Below are 21,997 nucleotides of genomic sequence, written 5' to 3' on the forward strand. Positions count from 1 at the left end.
TTTTACAAAGCAGAAGTGTTATAAGAAGAGCAGAGTATATGGAGAGTAAAAGAAAGGTGAAGAGAGTGGTGAGAGAGTGCAAAAGGAGAGCAGATGAAAGAGTGGGAGAGGCACTGTCAAGAAATTTTAATGAAAATAAGAAAAAATTTTGGAGTGAGTTAAACAAGTTAAGAAAGCCTAGGAAAAGTATGGATTTGTCAGTTAAAAACAGAGTAGGGGAGTTAGTAGATGGGGAGAGGGAGGTATTAGGTAGATGGCGAGAATATTTTGAGGAACTTTTAAATGTTGAGGAAGAAAGGGAGGCGGTAATTTCATGCACTGGCCAGGGAGGTATACCATCTTTTAGGAGTGAAGAAGAGCAGAATGTAAGTGTGGTGGAGGTACGTGAGGCATTACATAGAATGAAAGGGGGTAAAGCAGCTGGAACTGATGGGATCATGACAGAAATGTTAAAAGCAGGGGGGGGGGATATAGTGTTGGAGTGGTTGGTACTTTTGTTTAACCCTTTGACTGTTTCCGACGTATAAATATGTCTTACGAGCCAATGTTTCTGACGTATTTATACGCACAAATTCTAGCGGCTTCAAATCGAGCGCCAAAGGCCTGGTAGGCCTACACGGGAGAGAATGGGTCTCAGTGGTCGGTGTGCACCCTGTGAAAAAAATCTGGGACCTAGCGGTGCATTGTGGGAACGCCATGTTGTCAGTCCATTTTCACCATGCCTCTCGGTAAGAAGTTCCTCACTCCTCGGCGGATTGGAGGTCTTTTGTTCCCAAGTGATAGCTCTAACAGCGATGAAAATGTCAGTGACAGTGAATTCAAGGGTTTTCAAGTGAGTGTTACCGAAAAAAGTGCCCAGGATAACGTAAATAGTGACGAAAACCCAGATGACCCACAACCTTCGACCTCTGGTGCTGTGCCGGCTTGTTCACGTTCACGTTCGCCTGTACCAGGACGAAAGAGGAAACTATTTGGTCGTGTACAACACCCTGATGATAGCAGTGATAGTGATAGTGATTTCAAGGTCATTGAAAGCAGTTCTAGTGACAGTGAGAGTGAATATTCCCCAGTGAAGCACCAGTATGTACGATGTAACATGCGGTCTGGTAGTGTTTCATATGTTGTTCCAAGGGGAAGGAGAAACTCTGGGAGCACATCCCGTGGCCCAACACCACGACCTGATAGTGAAGATGACGATATTGTAACGATGGGTATGAATGGTGACAGTGAGGGAGGAGGCAGTGGTGGTGATAGTGAGGGTGGCACGGCCCATGTGGCACCATCACCGGGCCACGCTACTAGCCACGCGGCTGACTCAGCAGAACAACCAGCCTCACCCTACCCCACACTGCCACAACCTGCACCACCACAACCTGCACAGCCACAACCACAGTACAATATCCAGACCCCACCAGCAGACCGCATCTGGGATTGGCAGGACGGTGACGAGTTTGTTCCCAGTCCCCATGACTTTGATGAAACACAAAGTGGAATAAAGCCATCTTGTCCACTTGGGAACAATGCCAGTGAACTGGACTGCTTTGAGTTATTTTTCGATGAACCCCTGATGGACATCATTGTCAGGGAAACAAATACATACTGTGATTACACCATGGCAAATACAATTCTCTCACCAAAATCACGGCTACACAAGTGGAAGGAGACAACTGTGGCAGAGATGTACCTGTTTTTTGCCACAATAATGCTTATGCCACATGTGTATAAGCACACTGTCACCACATACTGGACAACAGATCGCCTGATTTCAACTCCAGGTTTTAGTGACATTTATTTTTTTATTTTTTTTATTATCACACCGGCCGATTCCCACCAAGGCAGGGTGGCCCGAAAAAGAAAAACTTTCACCATCATTCACTCCATCACTGTCTTGCCAGAAGGGTGCTTTACACTACAGTTTTTAAACTGCAACATTAACACCCCTCCTTCAGAGTGCAGGCACTGTACTTCCCATCTCCAGGACTCAAGTCCGGCCTGCCGGTTTCCCTGAATCCCTTCATAAATGTTACTTTGCTCACACTCCAACAGCACGTCAAGTATTAAAAACCATTTGTCTCCATTCACTCCTATCAAACACGCTCACGCATGCCTGCTGGAAGTCCAAGCCCCTCGCACACAAAACCTCCTTTACCCCCTCCCTCCAACCCTTCCTAGGCCGACCCCTACCCCGCCTTCCTTCCACTACAGACTGATACACTCTTGAAGTCATTCTGTTTCGCTCCATTCTCTCTACATGTCCGAACCACCTCAACAACCCTTCCTCAGCCCTCTGGACAACAGTTTTGGTAATCCCGCACCTCCTCCTAACTTCCAAACTACGAATTCTCTGCATTATATTCACAGCACACATTGCCCTCAGACATGACATCTCCACTGCCTCCAGCCTCCTCCTCGCTGCAACATTCATCACCCACGTTTCACACCCATATAAGAGCGTTGGTAAAACTATACTCTCATACATTCCCCTCTTTGCCTCCAAGGACAAAGTTCTTTGTCTCCACAGACTCCTAAGTGCACCACTCACTCTTTTTCCCTCATCAATTCTATGATTCACCTCATCTTTCATAGACCCATCCGCTGACACGTCCACTCCCAAATATCTGAATACGTTCACCTCCTCCATACTCTCTCCCTCCAATCTGATATTCAATCTTTCATCACCTAATCTTTTTGTTATCCTCATAACCTTACTCTTTCCTGTATTCACCTTTAATTTTCTTCTTTTGCACACCCTACCAAATTCATCCACCAATCTCTGCAACTTCTCTTCAGAATCTCCCAAGAGCACAGTGTCATCGGCAAAGAGCAGCTGTGACAACTCCCACTTTGTGTGTGATTCTTTATCTTTTAACTCCACGCCTCTTGCCAAGACCCTCGCATTTACTTCTCTTACAACCCCATCTATAAATATATTAAACAACCACGGTGACATCACACATCCTTGTCTAAGGCCTACTTTTACTGGGAAAAAATTTCCCTCTTTCCTACATACTCTAACTTGAGCCTCACTATCCTCGTAAAAACTCTTCACTGCTTTCAGTAACCTACCTCCTACACCATACACTTGCAACATCTGCCACATTGCCCCCCTATCCACCCTGTCATACGCCTTTTCCAAATCCATAAATGCCACAAAGACCTCTTTAGCCTTATCTAAATACTGTTCACTTATATGTTTCACTGTAAACACCTGGTCCACACACCCCCTACCTTTCCTAAAGCCTCCTTGTTCATCTGCTATCCTATTCTCCGTCTTACTCTTAATTCTTTCAATTATAACTCTACCATACACTTTACCAGGTACACTCAACAGACTTATCCCCCTATAATTTTTGCACTCTCTTTTATCCCCTTTGCCTTTATACAAAGGAACTATGCATGCTCTCTGCCAATCCCTAGGTACCTTACCCTCTTCCATACATTTATTAAATAATTGCACCAACCACTCCAAAACTATATCCCCACCTGCTTTTAACATTTCTATCTTTATCCCATCAATCCCGGCTGCCTTACCCCCTTTCATTTTACCTACTGCCTCACGAACTTCCCCCACACTCACAACTGGCTCTTCCTCACTCCTACAAGATGTTATTCCTCCTTGCCCTATACACGAAATCACAGCTTCCCTATCTTCATCAACATTTAACAATTCCTCAAAATATTCCTTCCATCTTCCCAATACCTCTACCTCTCCATTTAATAACTCTCCTCTCCTATTTTTAACTGACAAATCCATTTGTTCTCTAGGCTTTCTTAACTTGTTAATCTCACTCCAAAACTTTTTCTTATTTTCAACAAAATTTGTTGATAACATCTCACCCACTCTCTCATTTGCTCTCTTTTTACATTGCTTCACCACTCTCTTAACTTCTCTCTTTTTCTCCATATACTCTTCCCTCCTTGCATCACTTCTACTTTGTAAAAACTTCTCATATGCTAACTTTTTCTCCCTTACTACTCTCTTTACATCATCATTCCACCAATCGCTCCTCTTCCCTCCTGCACCCACTTTCCTGTAACCACAAACTTCTGCTGAACACTCTAACACTACATTTTTAAACCTACCCCATACCTCTTCGACCCCATTGCCTATGCTCTCATTAGCCCATCTATCCTCCAATAGCTGTTTATATCTTACCCTAACTGCCTCCTCTTTTAGTTTATAAACCTTCACCTCTCTCTTCCCTGATGCTTCTATTCTCCTTGTATCCCATCTACCTTTTACTCTCAGTGTAGCTACAACTAGAAAGTGATCTGATATATCTGTGGCCCCTCTATAAACATGTACATCCTGAAGACATTATAGGTGTCAATCGTTTCCTGATACTGTTACGTATGTTACACTTTTCAGACAAAACCAGGCCTGACAGAAGCGACAGGTTATATAAGATAAGAAATGTGTTTATGTACCTGAAACAAAAGTGCTGCATGTATTTTTATCCCTTCAGGAAGCTTGTTATTGATGAGTCCTTGATTTTATTCAAAGGAAGACTCTCAGTCAAGCAATATATACCAAGCAAGAGGAAACGCTTTGGTATAAAGCTATTTGTACTGTGTGATTGCAGAAGTGGTCTTGTTTTAGATATTATTGTGTACACTGGCAGTAATACTTTGAGAGATACCATGAAGTTATTGGGTATCTCTGGTGATGTGGTTCGAACAATGATGGAACCATATCTTGGTAAGGGGCATATGTTATTTACTGATAACTGGTACACAAGCCCCTTACTCAGTGATTTCTTGCGAGTGAACTTGACAGACGTGTGTGGCACAGTGCGTGGTAATCGCAAACATATGCCAAGGTTTGACGCTGGCACTCGCAGAGGTGAGGTGCAAGCCTTTGCTGCCAATGACATCATGGCATTTCGGTGGCATGACAAACGTGATGTCACATTGTTGACATCAGTTCACACAAACGAAATGGTACCCAGTGGCAGGAACAACAGAGAGACCAATGAACCCATTCTAAAGCCTGCAGCTGTCATGGACTACAACCTCAATATGCGCTTAGTGGACAAATGTGACATGCAGATTGGGTTTGCAGACTGTGTACGCAAGAGTTATAAGTGGTATATCAAACTTTTTTTCCATCTTGTTGATATCTCTATGCTAAATGCTTATAACATATACAAGTTGAAGACCAACAAAACACCAAAATATGGTGAATTTTGCCTGTCAGTAATCAGACAAATAATTGCAAAGTACCAAGGAGCAACTCCTGCAATAGACCAGCGCCCACAGACGTCATCTCGTATGAGGCCTGGTGATCACTACCCCATACAACTGCCTCCTACTACTGCCAAGAAAAATGCTCAGAAGAGGTGTTATGTATGTATGCATACCACAAAACGCCCACAAACACGCAGAGACACTCATTTTATGTGTGAGGAGTGTGAAGTGCCCCTCTGCATATACCCATGTTTCAAAGAGTTCCACAAGCTGCAGCAGTTCTAGGAACGTGGTTAGTGACTGTACATATGTATATATATTATAGAACAATAGTAATAAACATTGTTTTGTATTGTTTGTTTGTGTAAACAAAGTGTATACACAAACTAATAGTGATAAAGTTTGTTCTGTTATTGTGTTGTAAATAATGAGTGTATATTTGAACAATGCACCTTACATTGGTCTCACAGGCCACATAAGTTACCTGGAAAAGAAAAATATTGAAAAATGCAAGAAACCTTTGAATTAGAGTAAATAAAAGAATACCGGGTGGGCGGCAGTCGCCGCTGTTGCCGTACGCACGTCAATTTCTGCAAACTTTGCGGCTCTATATCTCGGTAAGTACTGATGGCAAAATTTTTTTTTTAGGCTTAAAACACTAGTAAAAATATTCCTAACATTTTCATAAGAAAAAATAATTTTTTGTTTTTTCGAATATTTGGCGACATAGAATGACAGTTTCAGAGAGGGGCCTGAAACAGTCAAAGGGTTAATAAATGTATGAAAGAGGGGAAGGTACCTAGGGATTGGCGGAGAGCGTGTATAGTTCCTTTATATAAAGGGAAAGGGGACAAAAGAGATTGTAAAAATTATAGAGGAATAAGTTTACTGAGTATACCAGGAAAAGTATACGGTAGAGTTATAATTGAAAGAATTAGAGGTAAGACAGAACGTAGGATTGCGGATGAGCAAGGAGGCTTCAGAGTGGGTAGGGGATGTGTAGATCAAGTGTTTACATTGAAGCATATATGTGAACAGTATTTAGATAAAGGTAGGGAAGTTTTTATTGCATTTATGGATTTAGAAAAGGCATATGATAGAGTGGATAGAGGAGCAATGTGGCAGATGTTGCAAGTTTATGGAATAGGTGGTAAGTTACTAAATGCTGTAAAGAGCTTTTATGAGGATAGTGAGGCTCAGGTTAGGGTGTGTAGAAGAGAGGGAGACTACTTTCCTGTAAAAGTAGGTCTTAGACAGGGATGTGTAATGTCACCATGGTTGTTTAATATATTTATAGATGGGGTTGTAAAAGAAGTAAATGCTAGGGTGTTCGGGAGAGGGGTGGGATTAAATTATGGGGAATCAAATTCAAAATGGGAATTGACACAGTTACTTTTTGCTGATGATACTGTGCTTATTGGAGATTCTAAAGAAAAGTCGCAAAGGTTAGTGGATGAGTTTGAGAATGTGTGTAAAGGTAGAAAGTTGAAAGTGAACATAGAAAAGAGTAAGGTGATGAGGGTATCAAATGATTTAGATAAAGAAAAATTGGATATCAAATTGGGGAGGAGGAGTATGGAAGAAGTGAATGTTTTCAGATACTTGGGAGTTGACGTGTCAGCGGATGGATTTATGAAGGATGAGGTTAATCATAGAATTGATGAGGGAAAAAATGTGAGTGGTGCGTTGAGGTATATGTGGAGTCAAAAAACGTTATCTATGGAGGCAAAGAAGGGAATGTATGAAAGTATAGTAGTACCAACACTCTTATATGGATGTGAAGCTTGGGTGGTAAATGCAGCAGCGAGGAGACGGTTGGAGGCAGTGGAGATGTCCTGTCTAAGGGCAATGTGTGGTGTAAATATTATGCAGAAAATTCGGAGTGTGGAAATTAGGAGAAGGTGTGGAGTTAATAAAAGCATTAGTCAGAGGGCAGAAGAGGGGTTGTTGAGGTGGTTTGTTCATTTAGAGAGAATGGATCAAAGTAGAATGACATGGAAAGCATATAAATCTATAGGGGAAGGAAAGAGGGGTAGGGGTCGTCCTCGAAAGGGTTGGAAAGAGGGGGTAAAGGAGGTTTTGTGGGCGAGGGGCTTGGACTTCCAGCAAGCATGCATGAGCGTGTTAGATAGGAGTGAATGGAGACGAATGATACTTGGGACCTGACGATCTGTTGGAGTGTGAGCAGGGTAATATTTAGTGAAGGGATTCAGGGAAACTGGTTACAGTGGACCCCCGCATAACGATGGCATCACATAGCGATTAATCCGCATACCGCTTGCTTTAATCGCAAAAATTTTGCCTCACATACCGCTTAAAAACCCGCTTACCGATTTTCGTCCGAGACGCGTCCAATGTGCGGCCTGAGCCACACTCACATGTTCCGCCGGTGGCATTGTTTACCAGCCAGCCTCCACGGTAACATCCAAGCATACAATCGGAATATTTCGTATTATTACAGTGTTTTCGGTGCTTTTTCTGGAAAATAAGTGACCATGGGCCCCAAGAAAGCTTCTAGTGCCAACCCTACAGCAATAAGGGTGAGAATTACAATAGAGATGAAGAAAAAGATCATTGATAAGTATGAAAGTGGAGTGCATGTCTCCGAGCTGGCCAGATTGTATAATAAACCCCAATCAACCATCGCTACTATTGGTGGTACAGCTGCTGCTGCTGCTGTACCACCGTCAGCTGCTGCTGCACTGTCAGCTGCTGCTGCTGCTGTAGCACCGTTGTTGGTGTGGCTTATTGAGAATACCAAGAAACAATTAACCCCAGAGGATTTGCCACCCAGGATAACCCAAAAAAGTCAGTGTCATCGAAGACTGTCTAACTTATTTCCATTGGGGTCCTTAATCTTGTCTCCCAGGATGCAACCCACACAAGTCGACTAACACCCAGGTGAACAGGGAAAAATGCCTGGAACTAGTGCTCATATTGGTGAATTTAAAGCCAGCAAAGGTTGGTTTGAGAGATTTAAGAATCGTAGTGGCATACACAGTGTGATAAGGCCTGTTCTGGAAGAAAATGCCAAACAGGACCTACAGTACTCAGGAGGAAAAGGCACTCCCAGGACACAGTGTCTCATCAGTCATTGCTGCATCTTCAATAAAGGTAAGTGTCATTTATTCTTCATTTAGTAGACTAGTACATGCACAATATATACTGTGCATGTACTACTCTACTATTGTGCATGTATCCTTCTCTTTGTGTGTGGGAAAATGTATATTTCATGTGGTAAAATTTTTTTTTTCATACTTTTGGGTGTCTTGCACGGATTAACTTGATTTCCATTATTTCTTATGGGGAAAATTCATTCGCATACCGATTATTTCGCATAACAATTACCCCTCTTGCACGGATTAAAATCGTTAACCGGGGGTCCACTGTATTTTCATATAGTCGGACTTGAGTCCTGGAAATGGGAAGTACAATGCCTGCACTTTAAAGGAGGGGTTTGGGATATTGGCAGTTTGGAGGGATATGTTGTGTATCTTTATACGTATATGCTTCTAAGCTGTTGTATTCTGAGCACCTCTGCAAAAGCAGTGATAATGTGTGAGTGTGGTGAAAGTGTTGAATGATGATGAAAGTATTTTCTTTTTGGGGATTTTCTTTCTTTTTTGGGTCACCCTGCCTCGGTGGGAGACGACCAACTTGTTGAAAAAAAAAAAAAAAATATATAGATATATATATATATATATATATATATATATATATATATATATATATATATATATATATATATATATATATATATATTATATATATTATTCTTTCTTTCAACACACCGGCCGTATCCCACCGAGGCGGGGTGGCCCAAAAGGAAAAACGAAAGTTTCTCCTTTTACATTTAGCAATATATACAGGAGAAGGGATTACTAGCCCCTTGCTCCTGGCATTTTAGTCGCCTCTTGCAACACGCATGGCTTACGGAGGAAGAATTCTGTTCCACTTCCCCATGGAGGTATGAGGAAATAAACAAGAACAAGAACTAGTAAGAAAATAGAAGAAAACCCAGAGGGGTGTGTATATATATGCTTGTACATGTATGTGTAGTGTGACCTAAGTGTAAGTAAACCATACCCCCGGCCGGGATTGAACCCGCGGTCATAGTCTCAAAACTCCAGCCCATCGCGTTAGCCACTAGACCAGCTAGCCACAATAAGATTCATCCAACTAGGTAGTTTTGAGACTCTATGACCGCGGGTTCAATCCCGGCCGGGGGTATGGTTTATTTGCAATCGTGTCATTACGATTTCTTGAGTCGAGCTAAGTGTAAGTAGAAGTAGCAAGACATACCTGAAACCTTGCATAGGTTGCTACTTGTCCTGAGCTGTCTTGGAGGATTAGTGTGGCATGTTATGGAGCACTATGGCTTGCTTCTGCAGTGTTTTAGAGTCTGAGTTCAAGGTGTTGAAATAGGAGGTTCTACTTCTCAAGGAGGAAAATAAGAAACTGAAAATTCGCCTAGATAAATATAACAATGAATGTGAGGTGCTTCGAGTTAATGAAGGGAAACAGGTTACCAGCAGTGAGGAGCAGGTTAGCAGGTGTAAGAAGTGGGAAGTAGTTTGCAGTAAAGAAAGAAACATCAAAGCAAGGAAGGTTAAAAGAGCAGATTTGAAGGTAGGAAGTTGCTTTTCTGTTCTTGACAAATGTACTTCACTGGTCAGTGAGGATAAAGGTAACACTAACTCCTCTGCTAATAAAGGTAAGAATATCCTTGTGGTTAAATGACAAAAAAGAGGCACAATACTGTGACTGGAACGATACATAGATAACCCACACATAGAAGAGAGGAGCTTATGACGACGTTTCGGTCCGACTTGGACCATTTACAAAGTCACACTGTGACTTTGTAAATGGTCCAAGTTGGACCGAAACGTCGTCGTAAACTCTCTTCTATGTGCGGGTTATTTGTATATCCTTGTGGTTGGTGACTCGCATGTAAGATATATGGATCATGCCTTCTGTAACAGAGATATGAAGGTAAGACAGAGGATGTGTTTCTCAGGATCTGGTGTTAGTGACCTAATCAACAGGTTGGATAACATATCAGTGGTTGGAGAAGTGGCAGATGCAGTTTAATGTAGGCAAATGTAAGGTTCTAAGCCTGGGAAAAGAGAATAACCATGGCACTTATAAACTGAATAATGTAGACCTCGGTCACTCTGAATGTGAAAAAGATTTATGAGTTCTGGTTAGCAGTAATCTAAAGCCAAGAGAACAGTGCATAAGTGTTTCCAATTAAGCTAATAAAATTCTTGGCTTCATATCAAGAAATATAAATAATAGGAGTCCTCTGGTTATACTTCAACTTTATATATCCTGTTATGTAAAAGAAGACAAGTGCAACTAATGTGACATTTTATTGTGGCAACATTTTGCTGTCCAAGTGCTTTGTCAAGCACTTGTGTCCTTTTACTTAACATGTTGAAAAAAAAATTGTTGGTAATTCCACCTACATTAATATAATTTATATATGCTTGGTAAGGCTTCATTTAGATTATGCTGTGCAGTTTTTGTTACCGTAGTACAGAATGGATATAATTGTGCTGGAAAACATACAGAGAAGGATGATAAAGTTGATCCCATGTATCAGAAATCTTCCTTATGAGGATACACTGAATCTACACACCTTGCAAAGGCATAGCATTAGGGATGATATGATTAAGTGGCTGCACTCAGAAAGAGGGGTGGGGACATTTGCTGTTTTGCAAGGGTAACTGAACTGTCATATCTGTACACCCCTGGCAAGACAATGATAGTATGAATGATGGTGAAAGTGTTTATTTTTTTGGGTCACTCTACTTCGGTGGGAGACGGCCAGTGTGCTAAAAAAAATGATTGAGGTGTATAAATGGAGGACAAGAATAAATAAAGTGGATATCAATAACATGCTAAAAATATTTAACCAACAGGACTCTCAGCAGTGAGTTCAAATTGGAAAAATTTAGATTTAGAAAAGATATAGGAAATCACTGGTTTGGTAATCGAGTTGTAAATGAGTGGAAGAAACTCCTGAGTAGCATCATTGAGGTAAAAAACTTAGGTAGCTTTAAATAGGTTAGACAGGTACACGAATGGGCATACGTGTGTGTGAGTTGGATGTGCCTAGCATGGGCCAGAAGGTCTGCTGCAGTGCTCTATTTTGTTTTTTATTAGACACACACAAATGCAGGGAGTACAGTATGTCCCCAACTTATGATGTTCTGCACTTACAGTATTGGCACTTTATAACCAAGTAATTGCTTGTGAATACTGATTTGCTGTTACAGTCATTTTGACTAAATAAGTTTTTCTCATTTAGTTTTTACTGAATGCATTCATACTTTGTGTATGATCATTTAATGCATATATAGAGCACTTACATTTGTTTGATAGAGATTGGTCAAGAATTATAGGTTTAATAATTATATTTTTCTTTGGGATATTAGCAGTTTGGAGGGATATGTTGTGAATCTTTATACGTATATGCTTCTAAGCTGTTGTGTTCTGAGCACCTCTGCAAAAACTGTGATTATGTGTGAGTGAGGTGAAAGTGTTGAATGATGATGAAAGTATTTTCTTTTTGGGGATTTTCTTTCTTTTTCGGGTCACCCTGCCTCGGTGGGAGACGGCCGACTTGTTGAAAAAAAAAAAAAAAATCTTAAGGTTGAATTATAAAGTTTTTTTTTTTTTTTTTTTACCAAATGCATTGGTATTTTGTGTGTTTTTTTATGCACACATGGAGAGTTCATATTTTTGGTAGAGATTGTTTCAGAATTGTAGATTAGATAATTTCTTTTTTCACCTGGGCTGTGGTAGCTACTGCTACCTGCACACTGTCGGAGTTATATAGGGTGACTGACAACACCGCCGTCGCTACCGTCTCTGCTGCCACCTCACCACCACTATGCAAGGCTTATGCTCTCAGTGGCCTTTATACACCCAACAACAACAACACAGCAACACTCGTGACATAATGACGTATTTTATTCATTCATGAGTATATGTCATGTTTCTATGATATTAATATTGTTTATTATGTCATATTAGATGAATTGTGATAGATAAATAAGCCGTAAAGTTGATATTAGTGTCATATTGAAAGACTATCTTGTCCTATCTCCAAATAAACTCTGCCACTGCCACAATTCTTAACATATATAATGACATATTTTAAATATGATTGGGCGGCTGGGAATTTGTGAATGTTCAAAGCCTGCGAAAGTGGGAAACACGAATGTTGAGGGAGACCTGTACTCAGGCACATGATACTCCCACTGCACCAATGAGGGATTAGTGATCACATGTACAGTGTCTTGAGCTAGATATGATGTGAGGGAGGGTGGGAGTAAGAGCCTACCCCTGCACACACATTTGTTGTTCCATTCCTCCCACACCTTATACTCAGCTGCAGCAGTGAGGGATTGCTGAGCACATTTAAGGAATATTGTGTTATGTACGATGCAAGAAAGGGTGGGAGTGAATGGAAGGATGAGAATGAGAGAAGGAGACAGTTCAGCTACTACTTGTCCCTACGCATCTACACTAATGTACCGTGTATTGTATTGTAGCTCTGCTCTCTCTGATTAACTTGTATGCATTGATTAAACAATGTTTAATACTTGTGAGTAAAAAGGAACTGTACTGAATATAAAATATTCAATAAACATTTCCAAATAAAAAATAAATGAAATTAGATATGGAATATTATGGTTCAGGAATGCATCTCTGTTTATAATCTGGGTTCCAAGTTCTAAACAGTCAACTTATGAATGGTTTCAGGAACACACTAATGTTGTAAGTCCCAGCTTATAACATTAATGGTTGAATATGCTGTACAATGTACATATTGTGTTCATCATTCTTATAATACATTAATGACGACAGTGTCTTGGGTCCATTAATTTACTTCCGTGTCTCAGACTTTTATTTATAGTTGGGACTTTATTCACTTACTTTAAAAATTTAAGTACATATTAGTTTTTAAAGGTAATACAAATTATTAAACCTTTAATTAAAAATATATTGTTTTAATATAAAAAAAATTGCCAATGAGCATTGGTATAATAAATCACTAGAAATAAGCAGGATACTCTAAGGTATCTATAGTAATGAACATTATATACTATAACTAGAAGAAAAAAATATTGATGTACGTGTAATATTGGATTGTAATAAAGATGTGTTAATTTGTAAGCTCTTGCCAAAAGGCTTGCAGTTGCAGGCTGTCTCTAGGCCTTCAGCATTCACACTCGTGCAGGCCTCCATGAATGGAGTTAGCAGGCCAATTCTATCTCTTTTTTTTTTTTTACAACTGTTTCCTGGTGAACAGATGATGTCAGGTTACAGTGTGCCACCACCAGCAAATTTTGTAATACTGGCACCGTTTTCTCTCTCGGCACCTACAGCTTTTGTTTTGGCATGCTTGGCTTCCAGATGGATGATTTTTTCTTGCTTGCTGCTCTTCCTGGGTGTCATTCTGTGCCCTTTTTTTTTGTTTTGTTAGCTCTGTGATCCTCTGCTTCAGTACCTGGCAGGTGCACCACATCTAGAGTTTGTTCTTAGTACAGTGGACCCCCGGTTAACGATATTTTTTCATTCCAGAAGTATGTTCAGGTGCCAGTACTGACCGAATTTGTTCCCAGAAGGAATATTGTGAAGTAGATTAGTCCATTTCAGACCCCCAAACATACACGTACAAACGCACTTACATAATTGGTCGCATTGGGAGGTGATCGTTAAGCGGGGGTCCACTGTATTTCAGAAAGAGGTAAATTTTTGCTGCCCACTTCAGATCTGTTTTCACTGCACTGTCTGTTTCTGCTGTTGGTCATTGTTTATTTCACTGCTGAAGCTCCCATGTGATCAGGTGACATTTCTAGTCTTCTCTGCCTTTTCATCCTAGGTAAACTGGAATAGGCATTGTCAGCCTCTTTTCTGTTCATTTATTTTGGGCTGAATAATATTCCCACCTGCTGGTTTGCTCTACTAAGTTCTTCAACTTCAGTGGTAATTGGTTCTTTAACCACTTTTGAGTACCTATTAATTTGCTTCTCTACCTGTAACAGCAGACAGGGATGAGACAAGAGAGGTAGTAGGCAAGGAAGAGAGGTATTAGTAGTACTGTAGTAGTAGTAGTAGTAGTGGAGTCAGCCAGTCAGTCTTGTTCCTACCCTTTGTGGGCCCCTAGCTCCTCTTTCTTAGTCTTTGACTACTACTACTACTGCTGCTGCTGCTGCTGCCGCCGCTGCCGCCGCCACCTCTCTTGTCCCGTCCCTGTCTGCTGGCCTATATATACTCCTCCTCCTTTTTGTTAGTGTGACTTTGTAAATGGTCCAAGTCAGACCAAAACGTTGTCGTAAGCTCCTTTCTCCTGTGTGCAGGTTTTTGTGTATTGTTCCTGTCACAGTATTGTGCCTTTTTGTTATTTAATACAGACCTAGATTACAGAGTCATTTGTGCAACTTTCCTGAACCTTCAGAATACCCAGTAGCATCTCATGAGGGGGGGGGGTGACACCATCAAGGGGTGACACAATAGAGCCTCTAAATAAGGTGACACTAATGCTCAAAACAGTGCTACAGCAACATAAGAGAAAAATATCTTGTTTTTATATAGCCTATTATATGATTACAGAGTACAAATCGGCCAATATAGGGAAAATCAATTCCACTGTACGATATTTTGGAAAAACCCTGAATCTACCTGGCATTACTATTTTTTTTTTTTTTTCATTGTTGAAAATGAATATATGTAGGATCTGTTGCCTGTACTTAGAGTTGTATTTGAGTTTGTTTCCTCAATATTACTACGATTATTTATTTTATCATTAATAAAGTTGAGAAGTATTCTCCTGTTCGGTTTATGGCCCTTAAACGTTCTCACTGCTAAACATTAGTCATTGGGCATGCAGTAGTGACATAGCTGGAGTTTACTCACCCCCATCCCCCTGCCCTTGGATTTCATGGGGGTGACACCAAAGATGCCACCCCGGGTGACACCAGCCCTAGCAACGCCACTGAGAATACCTCTGATTTAGCTCCTCATTTGACAGTCTTGACAAAACTAGAATTATGGGGCAGTACTGGGATGCCCACTGAAGCAGGTTATTAATTTCTATAGTACAAACATTTTCCAGGTTGCAGTGTGTGGTGGCTTCTGATGTCCCTTTCCTATTCAATATGGACTTTAATAGGCATCCAATCTGATTTTTTTTTTTTTTTTTTTTTTTTTTTTCAATATTGTTCTATTAGACTTGAAGGCATTTCTTTCCTTCCATCATGTGTTGGAATTATGTCTCTTCATCTGGAAGGGAAGTCTCATTACCAGATGCATTATTATTATTATTTCATGGATCATACAGCACCTTAGGACTGAGAGAAAATCACATTTGATCTAAGGAGGAAGTGGGACAACTTCATTTCCTTAGATCAATAACCCTTTACCAGCATCAAGGCACCCCTTCCTTTAAGGGAGTTGTTTGTGCATATAACCAGAGTAATAAATGTACATGTGTTACTTTTTGATAAATATTGTATGATGATATGTGTGGATAAAAATTAAATAAATTTTTAGATTGTAGCACTTGAACTTAAAGTTATGATGGTAAAATTTAGCTTGAAATTTTAATAGTTGTCATTTATGGCAAATTATTGTATTCCTTGTTTATGTTGCAGGTGTCTGATGCAAGGAGAGCTTTTGAAGCTAAACCATCAGATAAACCCACTGTTATTCTGCGAAGAAAATCAACTGCAGAATCTTTACCATCTTCTCCAGTAAATAAAGATGGTCCTAAAATACCCACTACTCACTCTGGACCAATAAGTACTCGTGATACCATCAGAGATTCAACGCCTTGTAAAGAAATTATTTTAACAAAATCTAATAAAGATAAATCACCAGTAAAGGGGAGGTCTCCAACAAAGGACATACCTGAAGAAAAAGCAAGTAAAAAGGACATTGATAAAGAAAAATTTTGTAAAAAGGTGAAAGAATCAAATAGTAAGGAAATTACAAAATCAGCATCACCAAAGCCTGTAGCAGTTGAGGTAGCAGCTAAGGTGCCTGAAGGTAAGAGTGTAATAGTAGATAAAACTGAAAAGAAAATGCATGATGAAACTCCAAAGAAGGAAAAGTTAGAAGAGAATAAGAGGACTCCTGTTGTAGAGAAGCCATGTATTGACACAGATGAAAAGTTAGTGTCTCCCAAGACGATTATGCACACCATAGAAGTAAGTCCCCAGGAAACTGTGACTAGGAATGAAGAAGAGAAGGCAGTTGTAATTGGTGGACTTAATTTAAAACTTGGTGGCGTTGGTAAAATCAGTGAAGTTGGAACAAAGCAAGAAGTTCGTAAAACAGATTCTTCAGATTCTTCAGATTCAGAATCAGAAGCAGAGAAACTTCTGAAGTTGGTATCTAAAAAGCGAGAGAAGGTTGAGGCTGCCAAGCAAGAAAAGCTACGTAAAGTGTCAGAAGCTAAAGACAAGGAGCTCAAGAAGGATATGCCATCCATTAGTGAAGAAGCACAGTTAAGCTCTCCTTCAGAATCACAATCAGTTTCACCTGCTAAGGCTGCACCACCAGAGGACCGGGATTCTCAACCAGAGCAGAAGTATGCCACACTTCCACGAGGGTTTAAGGCAAAAACATCAAGACCAGCTGCTGCAGTCATTACACCTGCACCTTTGCCTCTTGCTGAGAAATTAAGAAAGGATGACAAGAAAGACAAGGTCATCAGTCAAGAAATTGAAGGAATGATGTCTGCCATAAAGGCTGTCGATCAGGCTATTACTAAGGTATGGAAATTTTCCTAAATAATAATTTTGTATTTCCTGAGGATAACATTTAACAAAAATTAATTGAGTTTTATTTCTTATTTAACAAAAAGTGGTAAAATTAATTTGATACTTTATAGAGAATACAGCAGCTCAGCTTTCCAGTTGATGCTGAAACTAGTGGCAGATTCAAAAAATTTTCTGAGGAGACAGGGGGAATGATTCAAAACCCCTTGATTTAATACACTAATGGGGGTGAGAATGTCTGGGCAGTAATGGCACTTGTGGTTTTACTGTGATTGTAACAAAGGATAATTCTGTAGCCAAGCAGAATCTGTTGTTTCTGAATCAGTTGGCTCATGGATTTTATCCAGTACAGTGGAACCCTGGTTTTTGTCCTTAATCCATTCCAAAAGGTCGGTCGAAATCCAAAATGGACGAAAACCGAAGTAATATTTCCCATAAGAAATAATGTAAAACCAATTAATCCATTTCAGACACCCAAAAATATTAACAAAAAATACATTTTATAGAGAATAACTATAGTTTTACTTACAGAAAACATTGAGAAATAAATATGAATGACTAATTTTAATGGATAAATGAACATTTAAATCACTGTTACATACCTTAGTTTTTCGTTGATCCACACCAACAACAACTTCTCCAGATCTTCGATTGTTTGTGATCTCTGTTTCGTTTCCATATTTACCTCTTTTGCAACATCAGCTTCCTTGATTTCTATGTTCTTCGCCAGGGTGGAGCCGATTGTTGATTTGGACTTGCTGTACATCCTGGCTAGCTCAGCCACACATATGCCACTCGTATTTTGCTACAAACTCTTAAATGAATTCTATCATGTTTCTCACCTTCTTTACCAAAGGGATGGGACTGGGAACTTTCTTTCGCAGTCACACTCAGTAAACAAGCACAAAAAAACAGACTATTACAAAATGTTTCGGATGAACCCGCGGAGTATTGCTCACTGAGCAAGTGACAGAGGCAGACTGAGTTACGTACGTGTGAGTGGCTGCATCTCGAGCGGGCGGATGCATCTGATACAGACAATTTCTGAGCAGAGGTATGAAACCCAGGGCAAAATTTCGCCCAAAAAAGTGGTCAAAATCCGAATTGTACAATATCTACACCGGATGAAATCCAGGGTTCCACTGTATTTCCAAAATTTATTAAACTGAGAGTTTAGTGATATTTGTAATCTGTATCACGAGGGTAGATTTTTTTAAATTTAATTTCATTTGTGTTTTGATTACCTTTTATTCATTATGAAATGTGTTTTATTTTTTTTAATAAATTTTCAGAGTGCACTGTCATGAATTTTTTAATAAAGAATTTTAAATAAAAAAATTGAAGATGCTGGGGGTAGGGAAGTACCCATAAGTTGGATCTGCCAGTGGCTTATAAGTAATACAAAATCCAAGAACCCTCCCTGACTAACTCACTACCATAAACGATAAAATGTACCCATGCCACAGAAGAAAATAATCCTTTGATACGCATATACTTTTCACACATGACTCTCTTCTTTTTTGTTTTACAAGATTATGATGTCTCTTGACTGTAATGAAGTGCACATATGTTTTGTTCCATTTATAGTGCTAATAAACTCTATAGCATGCTGAGTATAAAAAAACAAATTGAATCTTACACGTCTTATTACAGCCTCTCCTCACGTAATGACGGAGTTCTGTTCCTAAGACCATGTTGGTAAGCGACGAATTCACTTACCAATGTTGTAATGTCACCTTTGCACCATTTATAACCTTTTTAGTATATTTTTAAATGTTTATACAGTATTGTACTGTAAATTGTAATAAACAGAATAGAGGACATCAGCCCTATTATACATTATTTAAGTATGCATACTGGTCAGAGAGCCCGTCGTAAGTCTGAGTTGTCGGTAAATGAGTATGTTGCTAAGTGAGGAGAGGCTGTATTTAATTCTATTCTTATTCTTTATAAGCTTGTTTATGGGAAATAGTTATGTTGCATTTTTCTATAGAAGTTAATTTTAAACAAGTAAATTTTTTTTTCTATCACTTGACAGTAATGAAAATAATTTACCTGACAGTGAACCCTGGTAACTTGACATTCCTAACAGACCTTATGCATTGTCAAGTGCTAAATGTTTTCTTATAATGAAGGAATTTTTGAGCAGCTGTAATGCATTGCAAATATTTATTAACATTGTTATTGCTTGGCTTAATAATACTCTGGCTAGTAACAACAGCTATAATTCTGGAAGTGTCAGATGTTGCATTCCAAAGAGACTATACTGAGGTTTCTGAGGTAAGTGTTAAAATTACAGGAAGAGCAGGAAATCAAGATGCTTCGCGATTCCTTGGCTCGTAATCTTCCTGAAAATCTTGAAGATGAACAAAGCAAGGCTCGTGAGGGTTCAGCCTCACCTGATAGTGAACAGCAACCCATAACCAAAGAGATCCAGGCTTCCCTACCACATCAGGTTCTGACATCCTCACCTGCAGGAAAACCAGTTACTACTTCAGACAATATCAAACACCAGGTTAGGATATAGACTGGCTTGAGACATTAGGAGACATGCAAAGGATATGTTTTCCTCACCACCTGCCAGGACAATGGTGAACTTCATATCTTTATCTGTTTGCTCCTAGACTTTGCCATGGAGACTTACCCTAGCTATTCGTAACACAGGACAATGGACTTTCAGCAGTATTCCCAGCAATGTTATGATCTTTTAGTCACAGTTTGTCCTGATATAGTTTCCTACACATTATAGATGTGTACAGTAGTTTGTCTGTAAAAGCACCACCATTAACTTGCAGTGTCTCAAAATTAAGATATTTTAACTTTCATCAATATGAATGGAAAATGTGCCCTATGTAGATTGTGCTTTTTTCTAGATAGTGTGTGTATAATATATATAGTGTATATATACAATACATGTATATATTATTTATTCATATTTGTATTTAACAGATTTTATATACTGCAGTTCATGTTAAAAAGTATTTCTCTCTCCCAAAGGAAGAGGAACAGTTATATATGCCAAATAATTAAAATCCACAGCAAACTATACTGTATATACAGTACTGTATATATATAGTATATAGATTTTATTGTTTGATTTTCTGTTAATACATTTTAGGACTATATTTTCATTTTTGTAGGCTTATTTTTATTGAAGACTGTTGATTTTTTTCAGTAATGTACATTTTATCATACCATATTCTTTTTTTTCAGTACAGTACAGTATGTTGTACATGTAGAGTATTTTCAAAATATACATTACACTAGCTATTGATGCATCCTGTGGAAACTTACATTGTAGGGTAATAAGAATTTTGACAGTCTGTGATATAAAAACTTAATTAATAAAATGTAGTGTACCTGTACACTAATTTTGGAAATAATTTTATTTTATTTCACTTATTTCTCAGGTTTTCTATAAGCATTTAATGGACACTATATTTCATGGAAGGCTTTATTTAAGAATTTGAAATGTCCTTAAATTTTTAGGCAAAATATTGTTTCCACACTAGTTTTATGTATTCGTCATTTACAGGAGAGAGGAGAGCCCCAGCAGACCTCGCAAGAAGCTAAGGATGCGGACCGCAAAAAGACAAAACTGGAAATTGTTCTCAATAATAAGAAGGCAGATGTGCCAGAGCCAGACACTGCCAACAAGAGAGCATCATATGCTGAGATCAAGTTAACATCTCCTACCTCCAAAGATACACAAAAGATTCCAGAGTATAGATCAGAGGTGAGTGACTCTTAACTCAAAAATTGGTGGTACATGCTTTCTCTCTTCATTTGGGAATGAGTTTTTCATATACCAAAACATTTTAACCTATGTTAGAAAAGTATTAGAAGTAAATGAAAACAGTGAAGGCTGAATTATGTGTAAAAGCAAACTTTCTCTTGTGCAAAATTGTTGCTGATGTTAGTCATTCATGTGATGGAAGGTATCTCACTGGGTAAGTAAATAATTAGCTCAAAAAGAGTTCATTGTTCTTATTCCACACATGAACATACAGGAGCCAAGATTCAGGTTTTTAGTTCCCATCCCACATGTGGACCTATGGGAGCCAAGGTTTAAGTTCTTTGCTCCTTTCCTGTGTGTGGGTGTGTGGGAACTAAGGTATAAGTTCTTAGTCTGCAAAGGTTAAATTCTTAGCTCCTGTCCCACACGTACATCTTTACATCTTTGGGAACCAAGGTTGAATGGTTAAAAGGAAAAACAAAGGTGCAATGTTAATATAAGGAATGATTAACATTACTCAACACAGAGACAGAAGACATGGTAAGTCAACGAGTAACATTTCACATTCTTCATATTCAGGTTCGACACAATGTGGGAGGCACTCATGGAATGGGAGAGTCTCAGCTGCAGAGGGCTAAGAGAGAGCGCATCATCCCCATCATGCTTGAAGATGACGATGATGATGATGATGATGACCTTACCACAAGTGAAAGCCTCCAGCATAATGATAGGTAAGTATCATCACCAGAGATGTGCTTAAGTATCAGTATAGGTGGGTATTGCCTTATTTTGATGGTATCATCCTAAAATTGAGTATCAGTTTCAAGGTATTGGCCAGTTTTGATGGCATCAGTATTGGTGGGTCTTAGCTAATTTTGGTGGTATCAATTTCAGCCTAAAAATCAAGTATCGGTATTGGTATTGGCAAAATTTGGTATCATCCCATCCCTGGTCATCACCAAGTCTATAATGTTATCAGACACCTTTACAAAATATAAATAAGATATTTTTCAGATTCTTGTTTTTGTCTGAATTGTGTCATAGAACTCGAGAAGTAACTACATACACCCTCTCCCTCACTTAATGGCTAAGTTCCGATCCTAAGAGTAGGTCAGTAAGCGAATTGGTCATTAAGCGATGATCATATTGTACTGGTAGTGGGTTTGTGTCAACCATCTTTAGATATTTTTTTAATATCACCTTTGCACCATTTATAACATTTTTAGTATATTTTTAAATGTTTATACAGTACTGTACTTTATACTGTAATAAACAGAAT

The 21,997-nt window shown here is 39.1% G+C and overlaps 1 protein-coding gene across 5 annotated transcripts in view; it reads left to right on the forward strand.

Moving 5' to 3' along the window:
* Positions 1 to 15,829: 15,829 nt before the first annotated feature.
* Positions 15,830 to 21,997, forward strand: part of LOC128698946 (triadin) — a gene marked incomplete at its 3' end in the record, with an annotated part of 37,935 nt that continues 31,767 nt past the window's right edge. For 3 of the 5 annotated variants that reach the window (XM_070081364.1, XM_070081365.1, XM_070081367.1), the window contains 4 exon segments: positions 15,831 to 16,976; positions 19,282 to 19,497; positions 20,518 to 20,718; positions 21,298 to 21,449. In XM_070081364.1, coding sequence (XP_069937465.1) covers positions 15,846 to 16,976; positions 19,282 to 19,497; positions 20,518 to 20,718; positions 21,298 to 21,449 — 1,700 coding nt within the window. 5 annotated transcript variants of the gene reach the window in all.

Source organism: Cherax quadricarinatus, unplaced genomic scaffold (genome assembly GCF_038502225.1).
Source record: "Cherax quadricarinatus isolate ZL_2023a unplaced genomic scaffold, ASM3850222v1 Contig2486, whole genome shotgun sequence".
In the NCBI taxonomy this organism is placed as follows: Eukaryota; Metazoa; Arthropoda; class Malacostraca; order Decapoda; family Parastacidae; genus Cherax; species Cherax quadricarinatus.